The sequence below is a fragment of the Erinaceus europaeus genome, chromosome 14, assembly GCF_950295315.1.
Source record: "Erinaceus europaeus chromosome 14, mEriEur2.1, whole genome shotgun sequence".
Lineage (NCBI taxonomy): Eukaryota > Metazoa > Chordata > Mammalia > Eulipotyphla > Erinaceidae > Erinaceus > Erinaceus europaeus.
In genome coordinates, this window is record NC_080175.1 from 29,540,453 (window position 1) to 29,568,220 (window position 27,768).

Below are 27,768 nucleotides of genomic sequence, written 5' to 3' on the forward strand. Positions count from 1 at the left end.
CTTCTCCTTTCGGAGACGAAGGAGGAGATCACCGCGAGTTAAAGGGTGTCGGTTGCATCCGGGCTTAGTTCTCGGTATGCAGCGATTATTCTTCCCGCCCTTGAAGGCCTTGATGGGCAACTCGTGCCTCCGGCTCCTTGTTCCTAGGGCGGCTTCTAGAACGCAGGTACCGCACCGCTGCGATCTGAGTCCCACGGAAGCCGGCAAGGGGCGGAGCGGAAGGGAGGAAGGTGGTAGAACCCCGTGCACACCACGTTCCCGCAGTTGCTCAGCCATCACCCGCATAGTCTGGGCCGGGGGCAACACTTAATCGGTGTCTGGAATTTGCCCAAATGAGGTACCCTTGCTGTGCCTTGATTTCCTCGTCTGTAAGAGGGGCACGACAGCAACACCAACTTGATAAGCTTGTGCATCAAACACTTAGCAAGTAGCAAAAGCTCGGCTATTCTTAACCATGTGCCAGGTTCTGCTGGAAGCCCCCAGGTCTTCGGATTAGGGACCATGAGCCCTTTCCACAGAGGAGGAGTTAAATTGAAGATTGATTTAAATTGTCCAAAGTTGTTTCATTTAGAAACAGGAAACCGGGCATATCGCACCAAAGTAAAAGACTTGTGTGGGTGGCTGGGTGGGGAGAATACAGGTCCAAGAAGGATTCAGAGGACCTAGTGGGGGTTGTATTGTTATATGGGAATCTGGGGAATGTTATGTATGTACAAACTATTGTACTTACTGTTGAATGTAAAACATTAATTCCCCAATAAAAAAACTAAAAATAAAATAAAAGAAACAGGAAACTGTACATGGAATTTGGGGCTTCTGTCATTAGCAGTTGAGTCAGAAAAAGGCTGTTATTTGTTTAGAAACTGGGTAGTTAAAGCCTCCAGCCCACGAGGAAATCACAGTTCTGTCATGTATAATTGACTTGTCAAACTCGTGTGTTGGTTGTACTGTGTAAGGAAGCTGTGTTGGAAGCAGAGGTCGCAGGGGACCAAGGCGCAGACGCTTCTGTCCCAGCGCTCATGGCTGCTGCAGATGGAGCCCCATGAACCTGAAGGCACAGTCCCCGGTCAGAGGCTGCTGTGGGTGACATGTGGACCTGGTCGAGCCCAGGAGCAGATCCCAGAGCAAGTGCAGTGTAGGCTGTCGGTCAGGGTGTTAAAGACCCAAGGGGGAAGGGGAGCTGGGCTTTAGCACACATAGTAGGAAGCTCAAGGATCCGGGTTCGAGCCCCCGGATCCCCACCCGCAAGGGGGTCGCTTCACAAGCGGTGAAGCAGGTCAGCAGGCGTCTTTTTTTTATTTTCATGAATACGATTCTATTTTTTTAAATTTATTTCTTTATTGGGGAATTAATGTTTTACATTCAACAGTAAATACAATAGTTTGTACATACATAACATCCCCCAGTTTCCCATTTAACAGTACAACCCCCACTATGTCATTTATCATCCTTCATGGACCTGTATTCTCCCCATCCACCCACCCCAGATTCTTTTACTTGGGTGCAATATGCCAATTCCATTTCAGGTTCTACTTGTGTTTTCTTTTCTGATCTTGTTTTTCAACTTCTGCCTGAGAGTGACATCATCCCATATTCATCCTTCTGTTTCTGACTTATTTCACTCAACATGATTTTTTCAAGGTCCATCCAAGATCGGCTGAAAACGGTGATGTCACCATTTTTTATAGCTGAGTAGTATTCCATTGTGTATATATACAGCAACTTGCTCAGCCACTTATCTGTTGTTGGACACCTGGGTTGCTTCCAGGTTTTGGCTATTACAAATTGTGCTGCCAAGAACATATATGTACACAGATCTTTTTGGATGGATGTGTTGAGTTCCTTAGGATGTATCCCCAGGAGAGGAATTGCAGGATCATAGGGTAGGTCCATTTCTAGCCTTCTGAGAGTTCTCCAGACTGTTCTCCACAGAGGTTGGACCAATTTACATTCCCACCAGCAGTGCAGGAGGGTTTCTTTGACCCCACACCCTCTCCAGCATTTGCTGCTGTTACCTTTTCTGATGTATGCCATTCTCACAGGAGTGAAGTGGTATCTCATTGTTGTCTTTATTTGCATTTCTCTGACAATCAGAGACTTGGAGCATTTTTTCAAGTGTTTCTCGGCCTTTTGGATCTCTTCTGTGGTGAATATTCTGTCCAAGTCCTCCCCCCATTTTTGTATGGGGTTATTTGTTGTCTTGTTGTTGAGTTTGGCAAGCTCTTTATATATGTTAGTTATTAAACTCTTATCTGATGTATGACATGTAAAGATCTTCTCTCATTCTGTGAGGGGTCTCTGGGTTTGGGTAGTGGTTTCTTTTGCTGTGAAGAAGCTTTTTAATTTAATGTAGTCCCATAGGTTTATACTTGCCTTAGTCTTCTTTATAATTGGATTCGTTTCATTGAAAATGTCTTTAAAATTTATGCAGAAAAGAGTTCTGCTAATATTTTCCTCTAAGTATCTGATAGTTTGTGGTCTAACATCCAAGTCCTTGATCTACTTGGAATTTACTTTGTATTCGGTGAAATACAGTGATTCAGTTTCATTCTTCTGCATGTTTCAACCCACTGTTTCCAACACCATTTGTTGAAGAGACTCTGCTTTCCCCATGTACTAGTCTGGGCCCCTTTGTCAAAGATTAGATGTCCATAGGTGTGGGGCCTCATTTCTGTGCTCTCAATTCTATTCCACTGGTCAGTGTGTCTATTCATGTTCCAGTACCAAGCAGTTTTGATGACAATGGCCCTGTAATACAGTTTGAGATCTGGGAGTGTGATGCCTCCAGTTCTGTTCTTTTTTCTCAAGATTGTTTTGGCAATTCTAGGTCTTTTCTAGTTCCAGATAAACATTTGTAGCATTTTTTCTATTCTCCTAAAAAATGTGCTTGGGATCTTGATGGGAATAGCATTAAATTTGTAGATGGCTCTGGGTAATATATTCATTTTGATGATGTTAATTCTTCCAACCCATGAACATGGAATATCTTTCCACTTCTTTGTGTCTTTTTCAATTTCTTTGAGTAGTGACTCATAATTTTCAGTATACAAGTCTTTCACTTCTTTGGTTAGGTTTACTCCTAGATATTTTATTGTTTTTGTTGCTATAGTAAAAGGAATTGATTTCTGGATTTCAACTTCTTCTAACTTAGTGTTTGCATAGAGGAATGCCACTGACTTTTGAATGTTAATTTTATAGCCTGACACATTACTGTATTGCCTGATGATTTCCAAAAGCTTCTTGCTGGATTCCTTAGGTTTTTCCATGTATACTATCATGTCATCTGCAAATAAGGAGAGTTTGACTTCTTCTCTTCCAATCTGTATCCCTTTAATTCCTTGCTCCTGCCTGATTGCTATGGCAAGAACTTCCAACACTATGTTGAATAGTAATGGTGATAGTGGGCAGCCCTGTCTATTACCTGATCTGAGGGGAAATGCTTCCAGTTTTTCACCATTGAGTATGATGTTGGCTGTAGGTTTGCTATATATAGACTCCAATATCTTCAGGAATTTTCCATTTATTCCCATTTTTTGTAGTGTTTTGATCATAAAGGGATGTTGTATTTTGTCAAAGGCTTTTTTTGTATCTATTGATATGACCATGTGGTTTTTGGTCTTGCTTTTGTTGATGTGGTGGATCACATTGATTGATTTATGTATATTAAACCAACCTTGCATGCCTGGGATAAACCCCACTTGGTCATGATGAACAATCTTTTTGATATACTGCTGTATCCAGTTGGCTAGAATTTTGTTCAATATTTTCGCATCTATGTTCATCAGAGATATTGGTCTGTAGTTTTCTTTTTTGGTTGTGTCCCTGTCTGATTTTGGTATCAGAGTGATATATGGCTTCATAGAAGCTGGCAGGGAGTATTCCAGTGTCTTCAATCTTCTGGAAGACTTTTAAAAGTAGAGGTATTAGTTCTTCTTTGAAGGTTTTGTAGAATTCATTTGTAAAACCATCTGGCCCAGGACTTTTATTTTTGGGGAGATTTTTGATAACTGTTTCAATTTCATTAGCTGTGATGGCCGTGTTCATGTTATTCACTTCCTCTTTACTTAGTTTTGGAAGTTGGTAGGTATCTAGGAAATCGTCCATTTCTTCCAGGTTCTCTAGCTTGGTGGCATATAGTTGTTCATAGAAGCCTCGCATGATATGTTGAATTTCTGCGGTGTCTGTTGTGATATCTCCTCTTTCATTTACTATCCGATTTATTTGGGTCTTCTCCCTTTTTTGTTTTGTGAGTCTGGCCAAAGGTTTGTCGATTTTGTTTACTCTTTCGAAGAACCAACATTCACTTTTGTTGCTCTTTTGTATGGTTTTCCTATTCTCAGTGTTATTTATTTCTGCCCTAACTTTAGTGATTTCTGTCCTTCTGGTTGCTTTAGGGTTCCTTTGTTGTTGTTCTTCTAGGTCTTTAAGATGTGCAATCAGGCTGTTTATTTGTGCCTTTTCTTGTTTCCTAATGTGTGCTTGTATAGCTATGAACTTCCCTCTTAGGACTGCTTTAGCTGTGTCCCAAATATTTTGATAGCTTGTGTCTTCATTTTCATTGAAGTCTCGAAACATTCTGATTTCTTCCTTGATTTCCTCTTTGACCCAGAGGTTGTTAAGAAGTGTACTGTTGAGCATCCACATTTTGGCACTGTTACTAATCTTTTGTTGATTGTTAAGTGTTAGTTTAATTCCACTGTGGTCTGAGAAGATGCTTGGGATGATTTCAATGCTCTTGAATTGGCTGATGCTGTCTTTGTGGCCTAACATATGGTCTATCCTTGAGAATGACCCATGTGGATTTGAGTAAAATGTGTATTCCAGTTTCTTGGGATGAATGACTCTGAAAATGTCCAATAGTTCTAGTTTATCTATCTCTTCATTTAGCTCCCTTACGTCTTTATTGATTTTCTGCCTGGATGATCTGTCAAGTTGAGAGAATGGGGTGTTGAAGTCCCATACTATGATTGTGTTACTGTTAATATATTGCTGTAGCTCTTTCAGTAGAAGTTTGATGTATTTAGATGGCTTCTCATTGGGTGCATAGATGTTAATAATTGTTAAGTCTTCTTGATTGACTGATCCTCTGAGCATTAAGTAGTGTCCATTCCTATCTTTTTTAATCTTATCTATTTTAAAGTCTATCATGTCAGATATGAGAATAGCTGTTCCTGCCCTTTTTTGTGGGCCATTGGCTTGTATGATAGTTTTCCATCCTTTCACTTTAAGTCTGTGTTTGTCTTGTTGAGTTAGGTGGGTTTCCTGTAGACAGCATATTGTTGGGTTGTGTTTTCTGATCCATCTTCCTACTCTGTGTCTTTTAATCTGTGAATTCAGGCTATTGACATTTATTGATATCAAAGATTGAAGATATTTTAACACCATTCTTGTAGAGTTTTAGAGTTTTAGCTTGTTTAGCTAGTGGCATTCTTAGCTCGGCGATTTCAGCTTTCAGCTCTCTAATAACCATGAGATAATTAGTATTTTCTTCCATATTTTGATTTGTTGTTCCTGCATTTCTGATTACAATTTTTTCAAATTCTTTACTCACTCCTGTTATTATTTCCTTAGCTAATGTTTGGATGTTGAACTCGTTATTTTGTGTTTCACCCTCTGGAGGACTTTTAGCTGGACTCTTGTCCAGGTTCGATTCTCCAATATTTTTTCTTGTTGTTTTAACCATTTTATATATTATGTTATGAGTTCCCTTTATCAGTACTTTTCAAATTATTGATCACTATTGCCTGGATTGACTTGTGTCTACGTATAAGTAAGTTAATTAAAGGGTTCACAGTGGTGGAAGTTAACAGTTATTTCAATCCCTGAGTTGGAGCTTAGTGGTTTAAAATCCTCTTTCTTTTTTTTTTTTCTTTCCCTGTAGGCTATGGGAGCCTGAGGGCTTTTAAACTATCAATAGGCTTCTTAGCTTAATCACTGACTCCTGACCAAGAGATAAAGCAGGGTGTGGCAGAGATAATCCAGTGGTTATTCAAAGAGACTTTCACAGCCCCTCAGCTATGCCACCGAGGTATAGGTCTTCAGAGTTTCCTGGATAGGTCTCTGTCCCCTGGTGTACCTTCCTGTCGCTGCTCCAGATTCTGAGGGTAGTAGCAATGGAGACTCAGAGTTGTGAGTCTCTGGGGAGTCTCTGGGGAGTCCTCTCCTCCCTTAAGCTGTCCCCTTGTTGGTGGAGCAGACTGGAGGTGGTGTCTCAACAGATAAACTGCTGGACTGTTAGCAGGCACTTAATCTCTCCTTAGGCCCCTCTCTCCTCTCTGTCACCAGCCACACGTGTTTGTACTCACCGGTAATTTACTGGGTTCCTGTGGTCATTCTTCTAGTCCTGTCTTGTTTCGGTCCCGGTTGGTCTCCTTTGGTATTCCTAGTTGATCTGGGAGAGGAGAGGAGAGGAGAGAAAGCGATCTGCTGCTTGTAGCTCCACCTCCAGAAGTCTAATCCGAACACTAATTCTTAATAAAAATAATAAACTGAATCCCAGAATAACAAAAGCATAAATGCAATCGGTAATAAAAAGAATCATCCACTGTGACCACTTGATCACAGGAGGTGTCTTTCTCTTGCCTCTCTATGTCTCCCCTCCTCTCTCAGTTTCTCTCTGCCCTATCCAATCAATTTAAGAAGATGACCTCCAGGAGCAGTGGATTCTTAGTGCAGGTACTGAGCCCCAACGATAACCCTGGAGGCAAAAAAAAAAAACAAAAAAAATGGAGAGTGGGTAGTGGCTCTCGTGGCTAAGCACTCACATTACCAGTTGTGCAAGGATCTAGGTTCAAGCCCCTGGTCCCCACCTGCAGGGGGAAAGCTTCACAGCAAGGCTGCAGGAGGTGTGTGTGTGTCTTTTCTTTCCCTCACTTTCTCCCCCCCCCCCCCAATTTCTCTCTGTCTCTATCCCACAATAAATTTTAAAAAATAGTTCCCGTAGTGAGGAGATGGATCTGGAGGGAAGCAAAGCTGAAGGGAAGAAACCTCCAGAAAAGGGATGGTTTGGACCCTGGGAGATGGCACAGTGAGCACGACTCTGGAGTTGGAAGCGTAAGGTCCTGGGTTGGCTATCTGGTGTCTGTCTACCAGGGTTCTCTTTACCTTCTCTATCTTGTATTAATAAAATCCTGAAAAGGAGAAAGATGCGGATGGTCTTTTACAAGGGTGATAGCAATGGAATGGGTAATCCACTCCAGACACAGTGGGGTTGCATGTGAGTAGTGTGGAGTGAGGCATTTCCCTCATTCTGCAACTGTAATTTGTCTTGGTCCTTAGGGTGGTGTCAGCTGTGGGGCCAGGTGCCCCCTGAGGCCAGGGCAGTACAGCACTATCTCTGAAGTAGCTCTGCAATCTGGGAGTAGCACGGTGCCTATTCCCTCAAAGGCTGCTGAGCGAGTGGTGGGTCGATGGCTTCTGGTCTGCAGTGGAACAGTGGCTGGAGCAGTTATTCTTGGTGGAGTAACCAGGTGAGTAATTTTCGCATAGTGTCAGCTAGCTGGATGGTCATCGGTGAAAGCATAGGATGACAGAGGGAGAAGACTGAGGAGAGAGATCTTAGATACCATTGATTCCGGCTTCCTCATTTTACATAAGCAGAAACAGGTTTGAAGAACAAGTCTGATGACTTAACCTGCTATATAGAACAGGGTTTTATTAGTAGGATCCTACTTAGAAACTAGCTACTTACTGTTAACTGTGCACTGTTTGTAGACATTTGTTTCCTATAGGCAGAGTTCAGATGTATTACAGAAATTACAATACAGTTTGTTTGAATTGTGGGATTAGTCTCACCAAACAGGTCAGATAGGCTTGTCTTCTTATTTTTAAAGAAGTCCTCTTCCTATAAACATCACATTGGTTTGGGCAACTAAGGGTCAGTCAGATCCCTATGGACCTTGAGAGAAAGGGTCACTATTATTTAAGATCCAGATTAATTTAAATTAGGAGCAGTGAAGGCTCTGAAAGCTTCAAGAAGCTCTTGCCCCATCTCAGTCCTTTCCCTTTTTTTTCTAATTGAAGAAGTAATCATCGAGGACCCTAGTATGACCCAGAGGATTGTGGTTTGGCGACTACCACCCAGGTATAAGTTCATCAATGAACTTGACCTCTATACCTGAAGTTAAGCTTTTTATTCTCAGTAAAAATGACACCATACTCTGTTTGATAAAGGCTTCACTTTTTCTATGTATTCCAGGCCACTTATCACAGGATAAATATCTCATATTCAATCCTAATTACCCAGGTTTTCTCCCAAACCTCTTGATTTTTCTTTTGCTAACCTGTCTGATGCTCTTTTGTTTATTCATCTGGTGATATGGGGGTTTGAACCTAGGACTTTGGAGCCTCAGGCATGAGGTTCTCTATAACCATTTTGCTATCTACCCCCGCCCACTTTTGATTACTTTATAAGTAATCAGATGTTCCAGATTTATCTTGCACATTTCCTGCCTGAGCCCTAAAATTCACCTTTTTGCTTTAGGTACCCTAACTCCTTTTGATGAAAATGCTTTATGGTATTAAAAAAGTATGTGTTCTGCAAACTTTCTCCATGTTTCTTAAAATAATCACCACCTTACAGCTCACCTATCTAATAGACACTGGGTACTCATGAATGTTCTGGTCACTTCCAATGTATTTTGCCCCCTTCCTCCAACTTAAATTTGACCAAGCAACAACCAGTCAGTCTACAGGAAATAAAGGTATCAGAAGAAGTAATGTAGTACTGTTTACTTTTAGAGGGATTAGATTCAGATCTACCTATTGTAAACCATTTATAAGTAATTAGCATCTTATATGTACACTCACACACATGCATACTCAAACACTCAAATTTCTTTCCTGTCTTAAGGTTGACAGAATCTGGCCTCTCAATGGTAGACTGGCATTTAATAAAGGAGATGAAGCCACCTACAAACCAAGAGGAGTGGGAAGCAGAGTTCAAAAAATACCAACAATTCCCAGAATTTAAAATGTAAGTTATTACAGAAAATTGGGCAAATGTTTGTTTGCTTTAAATGTCTTGTTTATTAACATAAGATAGAGGATACCAGATTATCACTCTGGCACATAGGATGCCACGGATCAGACTTGGGCCTCATGCTAGCAAGTTCAGCACCCTACTCACAACCACCTCCTTAGTCATCTTTTGCTTATTTAAACATTGCAGGGCCTTAAACCCAGATCCTTGGGCATGGTAATGTGTGCGCAAAACTGGGTGTGCCACCGCCTGGTCCCTCCATTTCTTGAAACATGGCTCAGTTAAATTCAGTTAGCCCTCGACTCTACACGTGCATTCCCAGAGATCCTGAAAGAGGTGTCTGATGAAATCAGTCAAACTTCAAGACTGAAAATAAAAATCAGCTGCGTATTTCATCTTTATTCTCTCTCTCTCTCTTTTTTTTTTACTTTTCACCCAGCTTGAATCATGGTATGACACTGGCAGAATTCAAGTTCATCTGGTACATGGAGTACTCACACCGAATGTGGGGTCGTCTTGTAGGCCTTGCATACATCTTACCTGCTGCCTATTTTTGGAGAAAGGGCTGGCTTAGTCGTGGCTTGAAAGGACGTGTTCTTGCCCTCTGTGGTTTAGTCTGCTTCCAGGTAAGATTTACTCAATGTTGGTAAACCAGAGAAATCCCCAGGAAGTTGCAGTTAGCGTTGTTTTTGATGTAATTTTTGAAGCAGTATAACAGAGTGGGTAAAAGCTTAGGTTTTAGGGTCACAAACCTGGCTTCAAGGTCTAGCTCTACTAGTTAGCAGGGCATCTTATCTAAGTTCACTAGTGGCTGTAATAATAGTACCTAGCATTTAGGTTGTATGGATACTAAATGAAATCTTGTAAAATACATCATTTAGTGCTTGCAAACACTAAACACTGAGAATATGTTTGTATCACAAGAATCAGAGTTTCTTTCCTATCATGGCTCTCCTCCTAAGTTCTTGTCTTTCTGTTTTTCTAATTTTCCTGTTCCCTGGGGATGTGGGATCCTTAGGCTAAGATAACTATAAAGCAAACAGAAAAATCCTAAAAGAAACATTTTGTGAAACAAAGGATCTTAAAAGTGCAGATGTGATTTTTAAATTAATTAATGGTGATTAAAATCATACAAGTTGAACTCCTGCTTAGGAAAAGAGCTTTGAAAAACTCCCACTTTTATGTGGTTAGGTGAGACTGAGAGACAGAAAAGGAATATGAGAGAAGATATTTATGTGTTATTTGGGTCTAGGTATACAGGTGCTAAATTAAGAGTATGAGAGCATCCAAAATTCCAACAGATTTTGGTGAGTAGAGGAGATAGCATAATGGTTATGTAAACAGACTCATCCCTGGGGCTCCAAAAGTCCCAGGTTCAGTCCCCCTGCGGCTACAGACAGACCCACATAGTCAATGACTGCCACCTCTCCAGATTCATAGGAGGTCTCGAAACTTTACATCAGGCTCAACCTGACGCTGTTGACTGGCTACAGAAGAAGGGCAAACGCTAGAAGAAGAAGAAGAAGAAGAACCATAGGACAAAACTGAGCAGTGCTCTGGTGTAAAAATTGTAAAAGTCCACTTTTGGTCAGGAGGAAGTTACTTGGTTGATTTAATTCAGAAGTGTTAACTATATGAATCGAGTGAGTAGAAGGAATTGAAGAGATAAAATGGAGTTAAAGGAAATAGATGATAAAGGGACACCAATGAAAGTCTAGTAGTATATAGGGAGGATAGATGAAGCAAAGAGAGCTTATTTTAGGGTGGCTCAGACCAGGGTTTGCCACATAGGGTGTCATATTTTTTTTTATCAGACCTCTCAGTCATTCAGATGATGTATGTGAACTTATTTCCTAAATTATATCTTATTTCCTAAAATCTGTGAGTAGGGTGGAGGAGATAGCATGATAGTTTTTCAAAAGGATTCTCAGCCAGAGGCTACCAGGTCTGAGACTCAATTCCCTGTGCTACCATGCCAGAGCTGAGCAGTGCTCAAGGGGAAAAAAAAAAGTCTGTGAAAATCTATGAATATGTTCTGTTAAATGACAATTAAAAAGTTGCTTAAAAATTAAGGTTATTACAGAGTTGGGTAGTAGTGCAATGGGTTAAGCGCACATGGTGTAAAGTGCAAGGACCGGTGCAAGGATCCTGGTTCGAGCCCCCAGCTCCCCACCTGCAGGGGAGTCACTTCACAGGCGATGAAGCAGGTCTGCAAGTGTCTGTCTTTCTCGTCCCCTCTCTGTCTTCCCCTTCTCTCTCCATTTCTTTCTGTCCTATCTAAAAAAAAAAAAAAAAAAAAGAATTAAGGTTATTATGGTCTAGGAGGTGGAGCAGTGACTAAGGCACTAGACTCTCAAGCATTAGGTCCTGAGTTCAATTACCAGCAGCACATGTACCAGAGTGATGTCTGGTTCTTTCTCTCTCTCCTGTCTTTCTCATTAATAAATAAATAAAATCTTTAAAAAAAAAATTAAGGTTATCATGGTCTGGGAGGTGGTGCAGTAGACAAAGTGTTAGACTCTCAAGCATGATATCCAAAGTTTGATCCCTGGCAGCACTTATACTAGAGTAATATCTGGTTCTCTTTTTCTCACTCCTCTTACTTCTCATTAATAAATAAAATCTGAAAGAAAAAAAAAAAGAATTGCAGCCTGGACATTGGTGTACTCAGTTGAGCGCACACATTACCATGTGTAAGGCCCTAGGTTCTAGTCCCTGCTCCTCACCTGCAGGAGGAAATACTTCACAAGTGGTGAAGAGTGAATTTGTAGTGCTGGCACCATGCCCTGGCAATAACCCTGGTGGCAATTTAAAAAAAAAATTAAAGTTATTATCTCATCTGCCCTTAAAATAAGAGGTCATTCTGGATTATCCAAATAGGTCAGATGCAATCACAGGATTCTTTAAAAGTGGAAAAAGGGACTGGACAGTGCACACCTGGATGAGTGTAGACATTACAGTGTGCAAGCACCTAGGTTCAAACCTTGCACAGGGGAAGCTTCACAAGTAGTGAAACAGTCCTGCAGGTATCTGTCTCTCCCTCTCAATTTCTCTGTCCCTGCCTCTCAATTTCTCTGTCTCTCCCTCTCAATTTCTCTGTCCCCACCCAAAATAATTAAATTTAATTTAGTTAAAAAAGGGGGGGGGGAGTTGGGCAGTGGCGCTGTGGGTTAAGCACATGTGATGCAAAACACAAGGACCGGCATAAGAATTCTGGTTCAAGCCCTCGGCTCCCCACCTGCAGGGGAGTCGCTTCACAAGCAGTGAAGCAGGTCTGCAGGTGTCTGTCTTTCTCTACCCCTCTCTGTCTTCCCCATCTCTCTCCATTTCTCTCTGTCCTATCCAACAGCAATGACATCTATAACCACAACAATGTTAAACAACAAGGGCAACAAAAGGGAAAATAAATAAATAAATATTAAAGGGGAAAAAAAGAGTTAAAAAAAGAAGAAGGGAGCCTGGCTGTGGTTAAGCACACACATTAAGTGTGCAAAGACCGAGGTCAAACCCCTGGTCTCTACCTGCAGGGGGAAAGCTTCATAAGTAGCTAAGTAGGCCTGCAGGTGTCTCTCTGTACCTCCCTCTCCCCTCTCAGTTTCTGTCTTTATCCAATAATAAGTAAAAATATTAAAAGTAAAAAATTAGAAAGAAAAGCAAGTTGCCTGCAGAACCTTAGATTTTTATGACTTCTCTCCCAAACTTTATTGGCTAGAGACAGAAATTGAGAGGGGAGGAGGAGATAGGGCGGGAGAGAGACAGAGAGACACCTGCAGCCCTGCTTCAGCACTTGTGAAGCTTTCCCCCTGCAGGTAGGGACCAGGGGCTTAAACCTGGGTCCGTGCACACTGTAATGTGTACGCTTAACCAGGTACGCCACCGCCTGACCCTTAAAAATATTTATTATTTTTATTATTGGATAGAGACAGAGAAATTGAGAAGGGAGGAGGAGGGAAAGAGACAGAGAGACACCTACCTGCAACCCTGCTCCTGCACGTACGAAGTTTTCCCCCTGCAGGTAGGGACTAGGGGCTTCAACCTGGGTCATTGCACACTGGTGCGCCACCACCTGACCCCCAGACTTCTACAATTATCTTTTTTCACCTAACTTGATGGTAGTTTGTGAACCCCTATCTTGTCAAGTTTTCCTAAAATACCAGTTTACTTTTTATAGAAATAGCTTACTTTACTCTCTTTTACATAATGCTAAATCACATCAAGCATTTGTAAAGTATTCCTCACAGGTAAGCTATTGTGTACTGTTCTATATTTTGCTAATACTTCGGTAAAGTTGGTTGGTTGTTTTGCCCAGAGAGAGCATCAATCAGCTCCTACTATTACTGGTGTCAGGGATTCTAGCTGGGACCACTCTCATACTAGTCCTTTGTGCTCTCTCCTCAGTCCTACTCCCACAGAATTTTAATATAAACAGTGTTGGGTCAGCAAAATAGCTCTCTTGGATAGTTCACTGCTTTGCCACGTGCACAACACAGGCTCAAACCCAGTACTCACTACACTGAAGGAAGCTTCAATGCTATGGTCTCTTTCTCTCTTCTCTATCTCTGCCTGTGCTAAAAACAAAACTGTAGTAATAAAAAACATGTCTAGGTAATTTTGCTACTATGTGTGGAAATGACTCATGATTCTTAGGATACAGAGACTCCAGGAAGATATATAGAAAGAAGTCAGGTAGTGAGGGTTCCTAGTAGCTCATCCTCATAGTGTAAAGTTAAAAAGTTGTAATCTTGTTTTATTTGCCTCTTCTCCTTTGGTACTAGGGTCTGTTAGGATGGTACATGGTCAAAAGTGGATTAGAAGAAAAACCCAACTCCTATGACATCCCTCGGGTCAGTCAGTACCGCCTCGCTGCCCACTTGGGATCAGCCCTTGTTCTTTACTGTGCCAGCTTATGGACCTCCCTCTCCCTTCTGCTCCCTCAGCACAAGGTAAATATCGGTCTGTATTGTTACCACATGTGTACATATGTTGACAGGCTCAGAGAAATGGAAGTTCTAGTTCTAATGGGGACCTAAAAGTAAAACTGCATGTGTTTCCTTAGTAAGATATATCAGTTTGCCAGAAACGAGGTGTAATCAAAGTTTAGAGAAACATCGCCCCTTGAAACTTGGAATAACTTCAGTACTACCAAGTAAAATGTGGTTTTCTCTTGTGCTGGAATCTTCTCATTCAAATAGTTAGTTTAGGAGCTGAGTATTTTGTTAGCTTTGCCTATAGGGAAAGGTGAAAACGTGAATTTTAGAAAAAGCAGGAATGAGTATCAAGAGACACGGACCATTTGCTGTTAACCCCTAGAGTAGGAGGGCAGAGGTGAGGAAGCCCAGAGGACAAGTTCTGCCCTGCACCTTTAGTGATGTACAAGCACTGTATTGAGTTCTTTAGAAGGGGACTTGTCATTCATCAGGTCTAATAATATGGTATGCCTTAGTGATTTTTGTCTTGAAAGTATTCTCTTTGTTTAAATGAAAATACTACTTACTGGTTTTTATATTTTATGCCTCGTTGTAAATTCAAGGCATGAATCTTCTTTTTTTCAATAAATTTCATTTTAAGTACTAAAGTCAATTTACCTGGATAAATTATTCTTGAAGTTAAGTTTGAGATGAAAATAGAACTTTTTTTTTTAATCCCAGGGCTTCACACACATGTATTATCTCACTATTCCTTGCTTCCTCTGGCATCATAGCCCTCCCATGTGGAGTGCCAGGGGCTTGTGCCCTAGCATGTGAGTTATCTTGCTGGCTCCCAGGGATTATTTTATTTATTTATAGATCTTATTTATTTATTCATGAGAAAGACAGAGAAAGAGAACCAGATATCACTCTGGTACATGTGCTACTGGGGATTGAACTCAGGACTTCATGCTTGAGAGTCCAGTGCTTTATCTATTGCACCACCTCCCAGACCACAACTTTATTTATTTTATTTGATAAAACAGAGAAATTGAGAGGGACAGGAAGAGAGAGAGTGTGAGAGAGATAGACAGACAGACAGACAGACACCTGCAGTAGTGCTTGTGAACCTTTTCCCACAGGCTTGAACCCTGGTCCTTGTACATGGTGATACGTGTACCACCAGGTACACCACTACCCGACTCCTCTAGGTCTTTTTTCTGAAGACATTAAAAACTTTATTTTAAGGGTTTATTTAGCTAGAGAGAATCAAAGCATCAATATTCAGTTGAAAGGATGGCACTTGGCCTCATGCCTGCAAGTCCTGTGCTCCACCACTGGGTTACCTCCTTGTTTATGAAAATAATTTTTTCTTTAATTTCTTTATTGGGAGATTAATGTTTTACATTTGACAGTAAATACAGTAGTTTGTACATACATAACATTTCTCAGTTTTCCACATAAAAATACAACCCCCACTAGGGAAAATAATGTTTTAAATTAGAATCCAGTTATTTTTTTGGAGACAATGACCTAGGTCCCAGTAGGGAAAGGAAAGAAGGTTTTGCCTTGGTAGTCATTCCCCACAGGGACTTCAAATGAGCTTGAACATTGTTATTATTCTCCTAACTTTCAAAACTTCTGAAATGAATTGCTTTCATCAGTAGGTGTTCTTCCTGAAAACCCATTCTTTCTTTCAGTTTCTGTTGATTGTCACTTTTTTTTTTTTAAATCAGATAGAAGACAGAGAGGAAAAGATAGCACAGCACTGAAACTTCTTTTGGTGAGGTGGGGTCCAGGCTCAAAACTTGGATAGCACACTGACAAAGCAAGCACACTATCCAGGCGAGCTGTTTTGTCAACTCCTATCATTTGGTTTCCCTACACTTCAAAATATTCTCTCCACTGAAATGACACTCTTGGAGCCAGCAAGGTAGTTCCTTGTGAGAAATGGTCCTCTTAAAGGTTATAAGTAATTTTTAATGTTATCAATCATTAGTTTTTTATTATTATCTTCATTTATTGGATAGAGATAGTCAGAAATTGAGAGGGTAGAGGGAGATAGTGAGAGAGAAAGAGAGACACCTGCAGCCCTGCTTCACCACTTGCAAAGCATTCCCCCTGCAGGTGGGGACCAGGGGCTCGAACCTGGGTCCTTGCACATTGTAACATGTGCACTTAACCAGGTGCGCCACCACTTGGCCCCCAATTATTAGTTTTTGTCTTTTGCTTATTTACATTCCACTAATCATATGAACAGTTTGAAATAAATGATAGTCCACTTTAGTCTAGCATAGTAGCTACTGGTCACATGCAATTGTTTAAAATTTACCTAATTAAATTATTTTATTTTATTTTTTAAAAAGCTTTATTTTTATTTATTTATGTATTTATTATTGGATAGGGACAGAGTGAAACTGAGAGGGGGTGAGGTAGATAGGGAAAGAGACAGAGAGACACCTACAGTCCTGCTTCACCACTCATAAAGCTTCCTCCTTGTAGGTGGGAACCAGGGGCTTGAACCTGGGTCCTTGCACACTATAATGTGAGCACTTAACCAGGTATACCACCGCCTGGCCCCAATAAATTAGTTTATTAAATAAAATTAACTAATTTCCAGTTCCTCTAGCCATGTCTTAAATCTCTAGCCATGTTTTAGGCAGTACAGACAAAAAAAATTTCCATTCCACAGAAAGTTGTTGTATGATGCCAGTATTCACCAATGAGATATGCTGCCCATTGATATCTAAGTAACAGTACTTAACCTTTCACATAAAGGATTATAAACCATTTGTGGGCATCTCTGACTCAGTTCCTTTGTATCTATCTTTATAATTACCTGTTTGTAAAGTTATTAATGACTATTTGTTGGTTCACTGATTGGTATCAGAAGTTATCTATAGTAAAAAATAAAAGAAAAAAGATTAAACAAATGCATTTATGCAGTTTGGATCCTGATTATATTTCCTGAGTGCTGATATTTCTAAATATCACACATAACAGTCTTAGATATCATCAGTTATTGAACAGATCTGTATTGAGATCTACATGCTCAGCTTTGGGCTAAAAGTACTATGGAAGCAAGACAGGTGCCAGGTTCTGCCTTCACTACGCCTACAAGGTAATAGGGAGGACAGACAGTAACTATAAACCTTAAAAAAAAAGTGATATATACATAGACTATCTACTTTGAGTACTGTACCTAACCTGTAGGTGAGAGAAGATCTAACCTTAAACTGTCACTTGGGGGAGTTGGGCGGTAGTGCAGCGGATTAAGCGTATGTGGTGCGAAGCGCAAGGACTGGCTTAAGGATCCTGGATGGAGCCCCTGGCTCCCCACCTGCAGGGGAAGCAGGTCTGTAGGTGTCTACCTTTCTCTCCTCATCTCTGTCTTCCCCTCCTGTCTCCATTTCTCTGTGCTAACAATGACAACATCAGTAGCAACAACAATAATTACTCCAACAACAATAAGAAACAAGAGCAACAAAAGGGAAAATAAATAAATATAAATTAAAAAAAAAAACCTGTCACTTGGGTTAGGACTTGGAGACTTGATTGGCCTTCATAGGTTCTGTAGTATGGTTTATCTGAGTGAGGTGTTTTCTTTCTTTCTTTTTTTCTTTTTTTTTCTTCTTGCTTAGTTGCCTGAAACTCGTCAGCTTCTGTGGTTGAGACGATTTGCTCATGGAACAGCAGGCCTCGTGTTCCTTACAGCTCTCTCAGGTAAGGCTCTTCTCATCAAAGATGGTCTGTTTTCATTACATTTATAAGATCTCTTGCATAAACTTCTGCCCTTTCCTTTAGCTTTTCTTTCTCTCTCTCTTTTTTTTTTTTTGCCAGAGCACTGCTCAGCTCTGGATTATGGTGTTGTGGGAGACTGAACCTGGGACTTTGGAGCCTCAGGCATGAGATCTCCAGCTTTTTTTTATTTCTCTCTCACACCTGCCTTTTCATATTTACCATCTTTAAGCCCTGTCTTTTCTGCTACTGCTTTTTTTTTTTTAATATTTATTCCCTTTTGTTGCCCTTGTTTTATTGTTGTAGTTATTATTGATGTCATTGTTGTTGGATAGGACAGAGAGAAATGGAGAGAGGAGGGGAAGACAGAGAGGGAGAGAGAAAGATAGACATCTACAGACCTACTTCACTGCCTGCGAAGCAACTCCCCTGCAGGTAGGGAGCACAGGGCTCGAACCAGGATCCTTACACTGGTCCTTGTGCTTTGCACCACATGAGCTTAACCTGCTGCGCTACCATCCGACTCCCCTTTTCTGCTACATCTGTCTTTCCCAATATCCTGCTTTCTAGTCAGTTGTACAGAAGTTTGAGGTATCAACTTTTGAATCCTGCCCAGATTCAAATCCTGGCTTTACAACTATGAACTATATAACCTTGGTTGATCTGTGTAACCTTGATCCTTCAATGAGCCAGAGCTGTAAAATGGGGATAATGATAATAGTGTGACTAATGCATGTGAACAATATTTAGTGCTTAGAAGAGTAGAAAAGAATATTATTCTGTTAACATTACTATTACTACTTTTTTTGTTCCCTTTTGTTGCCCTTGTTGTTATATTGTTGTAGTTATTGTTGTCGTCGTTGTTGGATAGGATAGAGAGAAATGGAGAGAGGAGGGGAAGATAGAGAGGGGGAGAGAAAGACACCTGCAGACCTGCTTCACTGCCTGTGAAGCGACTCCCCTGCAGGTGGGGAGCCGGGGGCTGGAACCGGGATCCTTACGCTTTGTGTCACGTGCACTTAACCCACTGTGCTACCGCCCGACTCCCTAGTATTACTACTTTTACATTACACCAAGAAGTTCATTGGGGTGAAGAAGCCAGCAAAGGTCATTTCTTTTTTCTCTTTTCTTTCTGTCCTCCTCCCTTTTAAAACATTATTTAGTAGTGATTTAATAATGGCTTATAGGGAAATATTTTTCACACTACACAGATCTTTTCCTACTCTTTAAATCATCCCTCTGTTTTTCTCAGTCTAGTTAAATAAAGTGATTACTAGTTTTACATGATTATCAAACATACATTAATTACAATTTAAGATTTAATTCCTTAGTCATATTAGTTACATGTGGCTTACAGCTATTGTATTGACTGGCAGACATAGAACATTCCCACTATCATAGAATATTCTGTGAGACAGTACTGCTCTAAAAATAATAACCATTAACCACCTTACCAGCAATCCACTCCACTTTGTGTGTGTGTAAGTAAAATAGAAGAGCTTGAATTTCAATTTTGTAAATATCATTTACATTTAAAAAAAAAAAAAAAACTAGCCTTACTACAAACTGTGTCTAAGCCTCTGAGAACTATAGTGGTTGTTGGCAGGTAGGGACATAGAACTTTAATGGTGTGTATGGTGTTTACCTATTCTCCGTAAGCTTATAATTTTGTATATAGATAAAAAAAATGTCATTTATAGAAATCAGGAAAATAATCTTTCCCTCCTGAACCTTTTTGATCAGAGATAGGCCATTCATCTATTAATTCATACCCTTTATTTTTTAAAAAAATTATTTATTACTGGATAGAGACAGAAAAATTGAGAAGATGGGGGAGAAAGAGAGACACTTACAGCCCTACTTTACCACTCATGTAGGTAGAGACCAGGGGCTTGAACCTGGGTCCCTGCACGGTATAATGCTTGTGCTTAACCAGGTGTGCCCACCACCTGGCCCCTGATAGATACCCTTTTTAATGTATTATCTAGAGTTTAGTTTTTACTGTTTCCTCATTCAACAAACATTTTCTGAGCACTTGGGGAAGATAGATAATATACAAGAAAAATATATGTCAGGTGGCATTCCATTCTGGAAGAAAAAGCAGGATAGGAGATATGGGTAAGAGATCGTTGGGAGGGGTGGGGGAGATAGATAGCATAAAGGTTATGTACAGAGCCTCTCGTGCCTGAGGCTCCAAAGTTCCAGGTTCAGTCTCCTGCAGCACCATAAGCCAGAGCAAAGTAGTCCTCTCCTGATTGTATATGTGTGTGTGTGTTTGCATCTCTCTCATAAAGAAATAAAATAGTTGGATCCTGGGTCCATTCTCCCAGGAGGATAAAGAATAGAGAAGCTAAAAAATAAATAAATAAATAAATAAATAAATGAATAGGGAAGCTATCGAGGGAGGGGATTGGATATGGAGCTCTGGGTACATTGTGTGGAAATGAACCCCTCTTATCCTACAGTCATGTCAATATTTCCATTTTATAAATTTTAAAAAAGAGAGGGATCATTGGGAAGGTCTCTTTGATTAAGTAACACTGGAGTCCAAGCCCAAGGGAGTAAATCATACAATCATCTATTTCTGAATATTTCTCATTTGGGAAGTTCTCATTGGATTATGATGGTGGTTTAAAAAGGGCATCGGAGGAGTCGGGCTGTAGCGCAGCGGGTTAAGTGCATGTGGCGCAAAGCATAAGGACCGGCATAAGGATCCCTGTTCAAGCCCTGGCTCCCCACCTGCAGGGGAGTCACTCACGGCGGTGAAGTAGGTCTGCAGGTGTCTATCTTTCTCTCCCCCTCTCTGTCTTTCTCTCCTCTCTCCATTTCTTTCCTATCCTATCCAGCAGCGATGATATCAATAATAACAATAATAACTACAATAAAACAAGGGTAACAAAAATAAATAAAATATTTTTAAAGAAAAAAAAAGGGCATCAGGGAGGGCCAGGCGGTATCGCAGCTGGTTAAGCACACATGGACCAACGTAAAGATTCCCGGTTCCAGCCCTTGGCTCCCCACCTGGAGTGGGGTGACTTCACAGGCAGTGAAGCAGGTGTGCAGGTGTCTTTCTCTCCTTGTCTGTCTTCCCCATCTCTCTCAATTTCTCTCTGTCCTACACAACAACAATGACAGCAATGAAAACAACAACAATACAACTACAGGAAAACAAAAGGGGAAAAAATAGTCTCCAGGAGCAGTGGATTCCTAGTATAGGCACCGAGTCCCAGCATAATCCTGGAGGCAAAACAAAACAAAACAAAACAAAAAACCAGCTGGAGAGACTCCGGTTTTGTCTGTCTTATCCATTCTGTAAAAACAAACAACAGCAAAAAAAAAAAAAGGGGGGGGGCAGGGACAGCAGAATCAATAAAGAATATTTTCCAAATTATCATGCCTCTCAATTCCTGTAGAAGAGGCAATCCAAAAATTTGAGTGGAAAGTGAGGATGGGGGCTGGGTGGTGGCACACCTGGTTGAGCACACATGCTGCAATACTTAAAGACCAGGTTCTAGCCTCCTAGACTTTTCCTTGCATGGGGAAAGCTTTGTGAGTGGTGAAGCAGGGCTGTAGGTATCTCTCTATCTCTTGCCCCCTTCCCTCTCAATTTCTGGCTGTCTCTATTCAATAAATAAAGATTAAAAAACAAGATTTTAAAAAGTGAGGGTGCAATTTTGTTTTTTAAGGTATACTTGACATATTACACTGGTTTAAGGTGCAACATAATGATTTGCTATTTCTAAGTTCCCATTGTGATTATAATGTTTACTCACTGCTTAAGAACCCCTGTTATTATTTTTTGCTTATTCCTTTTATCTGCCACTGGGATGATAAGTTTTTATTTCTGTGCCAGAACTAGTACTTAACCAATCTCTCTCTCACATTGGATATAGGAGCTTTTGTGGCTGGTTTAGATGCTGGACTTGTCTATAATTCCTTCCCCAAGATGGGAGAATCTTGGATTCCAGGAGATCTCTTCACCTTCTCCCCCATCCTGAGAAATGTTTTTGAGAATCCCACCATGGTGCAGTTTGATCACCGGATATTGGTAAGTCTGTCTGCTTGTTATTTACTGCTAAGCACAGGGACCCACTCATGTGTCAGTGCAACACTGCTGGCAACAAAGAGAGTAGAGTGGGGGACTTCCATTTCTCTTTAGAAGAAATACAGCATCCGCTCCCTGATCCGATGTTTTCAGCAAAAGTCTGACTTTCAGATTCAGCTAGCTTAAAGTTCAAACATACCTTTTATTGGCTGGCAGGTGACAACATCCCTCATTTGTATGCACACACAAGAGCATCATTTTAACAGAAAGGAGGCTGAGTAAGAAGAGAATACAATGGTTACTAAACACAGAGCTTCATGAAACCCCTGAAGCTCTGAAGACAAGAGCATCATAAATACTTTTCATTTCACTGAAGCAGCTGCTAAGGATTCATGTCAAACTTGATGTGGCAGCCTGGGCATGGTAAATTGGAGCTGGGTAACATTAGCAACAAGAACTAATAGTTTTGTTTAGTAACCAGGTGAGAGTGATAGGGATCAAGGCTTTGCAGTGGAGCAAAATGTGCAAAGAATTGTGCATTGACAGAAGTTTTAGGAAACAGAAGAAAGGATACAGGAATGAAGATGAAGAAAGATCAAAGAAGTCCCATAGTTCTTCTGACTCAGAAATAGTACGTAGTTGGAAATGAGTAATGAACTAGAAATGGAGGCGTGTCATCAATTTGTGGTACGTTGTTGCTATGCTTTTAAATTCTGCTTCTTCTAAGACCCCTTCTGTTGCATTGCTTGACTCTGGTCTATTTACATAATCATTGTTTTCATTGGTTTAATCCCCATTGGTTCAAGCGATATTTTCCTTCTCTCCACCCCCTATCCTACATACTTCCTTTTCCTGACACTTCCGCCTCAGGAAATATAAAAGACAGGGGTTTCTAATGAAGAGGGATTAGAAGAGATTAGATTGTTGAACTGCATCCCTGCTCGTCAATAAAGATTGAACTGCGTTCCCAGATCAGCCATGAATCCCTGGTTGTCTGTCTCTTGCCCGCGAAGCTAGCCCAGCAAATGGCGCCTGAACAGGGACCGGCAGTACGTGACTGAGAGTGACACAAGTACAGACCAAAAAGGAAACTCCGGTAGCCTACAAGAATGCTGGGACTTCGGCAGCTTACCTTGTGTAGACTCAGCCCCCATCTCTGCACACATTTTGGAACTAGTGAAGTTAGGTTGAAATTGGCACCACTCCTGAAAAAGAGGTGAAATCATGTGGAAATCTGCTAGAAAAATATTCTCCTTGACATCACAGAACGGGCAGTGGAAATGTTTTTACCAGTCCCAGGACCCTGGTCTGAAGGAATAAATGCAGATGAGACTAGTTTTGTTGTTGTTTAAGCACTGACAGCACCACCACTTTCTCTATTTACAACCCTAGAAAATAATGGCCCTCATGTGCTGGGGTCAGCCTTGCTTTAGAAACACAGGATTAGGAGGTCGGGTGGTAGTGCAGCCGGTTAAGCGCACATGGCACAAAGTGCAGGGACTGGCGTGAGGATCCTGGTTCGAGTCCCTACCTCCCCATCTGTAGGGGAGTCACTTCACAAGTGGTGAAGCAGGTCTGCAGGTGTCTATCTTTCTCTTCCCTTCTCTGTCTTCCCCATCTCTCTCCATTTCTCTCTGTCCTATCCAACAACAATGACATCAATAACAATAATAATAATAACCACCACAATGATAAAAACAACAAAGGCAACAAAAGGAAAAAAGTACCCTCCAGGAGCAATGGACTCATGATGCAGGCACCGAGCCCCAGCAACAACCCTGGAGACAAAAAAAAGAAAAGAAAAGAAAAGAAATACAAGATTAAAATAAAGATAAATTTAAGGGAAAAGATGGAAAGAATTAGTTTTTCTTTTCCTTTTTTTAAAAAAATTTATTTTATTTTTGAGAGAGATGCAGACAGAGAGAAACACCAGAGCACTGCTCAGCTCTGGCTTATGGTGGTGTGGGAGATTGAACCTGGGACTTTGGAGCCTCAGGCATGAGAGTCTGTTTGCATAACCATTATGCTGTCTCTCCCACCTGAATTATTTTTTCAAGTGAGAGCCACACCTGGGGGACACTGCATTGGAAAATGGAAAAGATCACTGGAGAGAAAAAATATGTTTAAGTGATACACTGACACTAGGTAGGATCTAGTGAATACTGACATTTAAATAACCAGTTGACCAAGAGGAGTATGATAGAGACTGAGAAGGAGTAATCAGAGTTGGAACTGCAAGGTGGTTCTCTACCTGGGACAGCAAACTGCTTAGTGAGTATAAAATGGAAAGTGAGCAGAAACCAGGAATGTCACACTTCTTTCTCCCCAGTGCTTACCGAGAGTCTTTCCTCCCTGCAGGGAATCAGTTCAGTGACTGCCATTACAGTGCTCTATTTTCTCTTGCGGAGAATTCCCCTTCCTCGAAGGACTAAGATGGCAGCAGCAACTCTTCTAGCATTGGCTTATACACAGGTAAAAAAACAGCAGCACTTTTTTTGATAGGACAGTGTGTCCAAAACAAAGTTAAAAAGGAAAAGTGCTAGGCAAAAAAAAAAAAAAAAAAAAAAAAAACCCTTTTTTTGTGCCATGTTTTTCTCTGGGGCTTCACACCTGTATATTTCCACCAGTGAGGGACATTTTTTCCCCCCTTAGGGGAGGGAGTGATGAGAGAGACAGAGACACTGTAGCACTATTCTACTACTCTTGAAGTTTTTCCTGTACAGGTGCATCCATGTGGTGACCAGGGGCTTAAACCTAAACAGCAGTATGTACTGTACTGGGTGAACCATTTCCCAGCACCTAGAAGAAGATATTTTTAAATATTTATAATAGGCTGGAAGATCAATCAGAAAATGAAATACATAATTTTCAGTTCTTACAAATGAAATAACAGAAGATATAGATTATTAGCTGAAAAAAACCCCAAAAGATAGAACAATATATATTTAATACATTTATTATTGTTATTATTATTATTACTTTAGCCAGAGCACTGATCAGCTCTGGCTTCTAGTGGTGCAGGGGATTGAACCTGGGACTTAAGAGCCTCAGGCATGAGGGTCTCTGCATAACCATTATGCTACCTATTCCACTGAACAATATATATTTATTAATGTACATAATTGTATGTTTATCTATAAACATTTATACAAAACAATACAAGCATGTAGAAACAAGAACAGTGGTGACTTTTGTAGAGGAGACCAGAAATAGAGTGAAGGATAAGGAGATTCAGGTTGGTTTTGTTTGCATTTTCCTTTGCTGCAAATAAATTTATTTGTGGAAATTATATATATATATATATATATATATATATATATATATTTTTTTTTTTTTAAATGATTTGAAGGGGTAATATGGAGGTTTGCTCAGTCGTTTTAGCTCAGTTTGTGGTTCCTAATTTTCTTGCTGCTTTCTTCCCTTTGAAACAGGTGGGCCTGGGCATCAGCACTCTGCTGATGTATGTTCCAACTCCTCTGGCTGCCACTCACCAGTCGGGCTCCTTGGCTCTGCTCAGTGTTGCCCTTTGGCTCATGAGTGAACTCCGAAGAGTCCCAAAATAATTCTAAGAAGATCAGCCTCCTAGGAATGAAACTGTTTTTGAGAACTCATCAGAGTATAAAGGATTTGGGGGTTTCTAAAAGGATGACCTTCGTATACCAAGCTGTTTCCAGATTGGTCAAGTTATACAGATTGTTTGTTTCTGAGACAGCCCCTGGATCAAGAATGCCATAGAGGGCCAGGGATGCAGCTTAGTGGGAGAGCTTGCACCTCACATGGACAAGGATCTAGGTTTGACTCAATCTCTGGCATGCACATACTCTTCTCCAAGTGCACTCTCCTTGCCCCACCCCCCCCCAAAAAAAATCATTGGGCATGGTGACACTAAAGGTTCCTGTTTAGACTTACTACTTTTCATGTTGAAAATCAGATTTAATGTAGAGGAAGAATTCTGACATTTTCTGCTGCTTAGCATCAATAGATTCTGCCTCAGATTTCTTAATGTTGTAAGCTCTTGCCTCTATGTGTATGATCTCTGTCTATTTGAGTCCTATATTCTGCCTAAGTAGAAACTATTTATGATCTTAGATGTATTTCTTTCAGGTTGAGTTTCAATGAGCAGAATTCTAAAGTAGGTAGATAACCTTCAGTAAGACATAGTGTCTTGGGGGCTGGGCAGTAGTGCAGTGGGTTAAGCACAGTGAGTTAAGCGCACGTGGCTTGAAGCACAAGGACTTGTGCAAGGAGCCTGGTTCAAGCCCCCGACTCCTCATCTGTAGGGGGGTTGCTTCAGTGGTAAGGCAGGTCTGTAGTTGTTTATCTTTTTCTCTCCTTCTCTGTCTTCCCCTCCTCTCTCAATTTCTCTCTGTCCTATCCAACAACAGCAGTGGCAACAATAACAACAACAACAACAAGAGCAACAAAAAATGGGAAAAAATAGGCTCCAGGAGCAGTGGATTCTTAGTGCAGACACCTAGTCCCAGTGATAATCCTGGAGGCAAAAAAAAAGGTCTTTTACAGTTCTGATTTTCAAAAATGGGTAGATTTTTACAAGCTTGGCATCTGTTATCTATTGCAGGAAAAAAAGGTTTATTTTGTCCTTTGAAAAGAAAATGACTAGTAGCCAGTTGGATTCATCATGAACTAGTCCAGTGCCTCTTTTGATAGTGCTGTTATCTTATGAATTCAGAGGAATGGAATAGATGTACAAATAGGTTTGTTTCATAACAGCCTTATAAATAAGAGAAAAAGGATTTTGAAGATGTACTATATGAAAATTTATTCAGATGTTTAAACAGATTGTTATGAGTTTACATTGACATTTCATAAGGCTCTGTCCTAGCCAACTTTTTTATTGCTTCATTTTTTTTTATATTAAAGTTTTATTTATTTCATATGAGGTGGAGTTTCACATGAGAGAGAGAGAGAGAGAAGCTAGACACTACTCTGGCTCATGTGTTGTCAGGGATTAAGCCAGCAGCCTTGGGCATGTAAGTTCTGCACTTTACCAGCTGAGTTATTCCCCCAGCTGCTTACTGCTTTATTTGTAAGTATAATTGACATACAACATTATTTAATTTCCAGTGTACAGTCAAGGAATCTACATATGTTCACACTGTAACGTGATCATCACAATAAATGTACTTAACATATTTTCATAGCATCTGCCATGTTTGCAGTACCTTATTGTCGGTTATAATGCTCATTCTACATTATAACTCCATGACTGAATTTTGTAACTGGAAGTTTTCCTTTGTGATCCTCTTTATACATTTTTCCCACTCCCATAGTTTCCTTCCCGTTGGTCACCATCTGTTGTTGTTGTTGGGTCTGTAATTTGTTTCATTTTAAGATGCCACATAGATGTGAAGTTGTACAGTATTTGTCTTATTCTTATTTCACTTACCATAATACTCTCCAAACCCATTCATGTTATTACAAAGAGCAAGATTTTACTCTGGGCTTGGGGAGATAGCATAAATGGTTATGCAAAAAGTCTTTCATGCCTGAGGCACAAAATGCCTCAGAGTCAATCCGCAGCACCACCATAAGCCAGAGCTGAACAATGCTGTGGTTAAAAAAAAAAGAAGAGAGTCCAGTGCTTTATCTACTGCACCACCTCCCAGACCACTTGTATTTCATCATGTATATCACACTTATCCATTCTTCCTTCAGTGGACACCTAACTTGTTTTAGCTATTGTAAATAATGCTGCAGTGACAATACAGATGCATATATCTTTGAAAGTTATGGAGTAGGGCTGCTGCATCACATGGCCGTTCTATTTTTATTTTGGAGCAACCTCCTGACTATTTTCCATAGTTAGTGGCTACATCATTTTACTTCCCACCAATAGTGCACAGGAGTTTCATTTTCTCCATGTTCTTGCCAACACTTGTTTCTCTTTGTCCTGTACAACAATGACATCAATAACAACAACAATAATAACTACAATAAAAAGGGCAACAAAAGGGAATAAATATTACAAAAAATAAAATTAATGAAACACATGAACTTGAATATGTGTATATATATACACACACACACACACACACACACACACACACACACACACACACACACACACGGAGTGAACT

The 27,768-nt window shown here is 40.5% G+C and overlaps 1 protein-coding gene across 2 annotated transcripts; it reads left to right on the plus strand.

Annotated features, from left to right (window-relative positions):
* On the plus strand, nt 1-26,823 carry LOC103119923 (cytochrome c oxidase assembly protein COX15 homolog). Of its 2 annotated transcripts, none has more exons than XM_016191365.2 (9): nt 1-166; nt 7,279-7,469; nt 8,852-8,974; nt 9,420-9,606; nt 13,756-13,923; nt 17,529-17,610; nt 21,519-21,673; nt 24,029-24,142; nt 25,102-26,823. In XM_016191365.2, the coding sequence occupies exons 1-9, from the start codon at nt 77-79 to the stop codon at nt 25,231-25,233; spliced, it is 1,242 nt and encodes a 413-aa protein (XP_016046851.2). In that variant the 5' UTR covers nt 1-76; the 3' UTR covers nt 25,234-26,823. The 2 variants fall into 2 exon arrangements, with proteins under 2 accessions (XP_016046851.2, XP_060027485.1); XM_060171502.1 differs by lacking the exon at nt 1-166 and adding an exon at nt 180-427.
* The last annotated feature ends 945 nt before the right edge of the window (nt 26,824-27,768 follow it).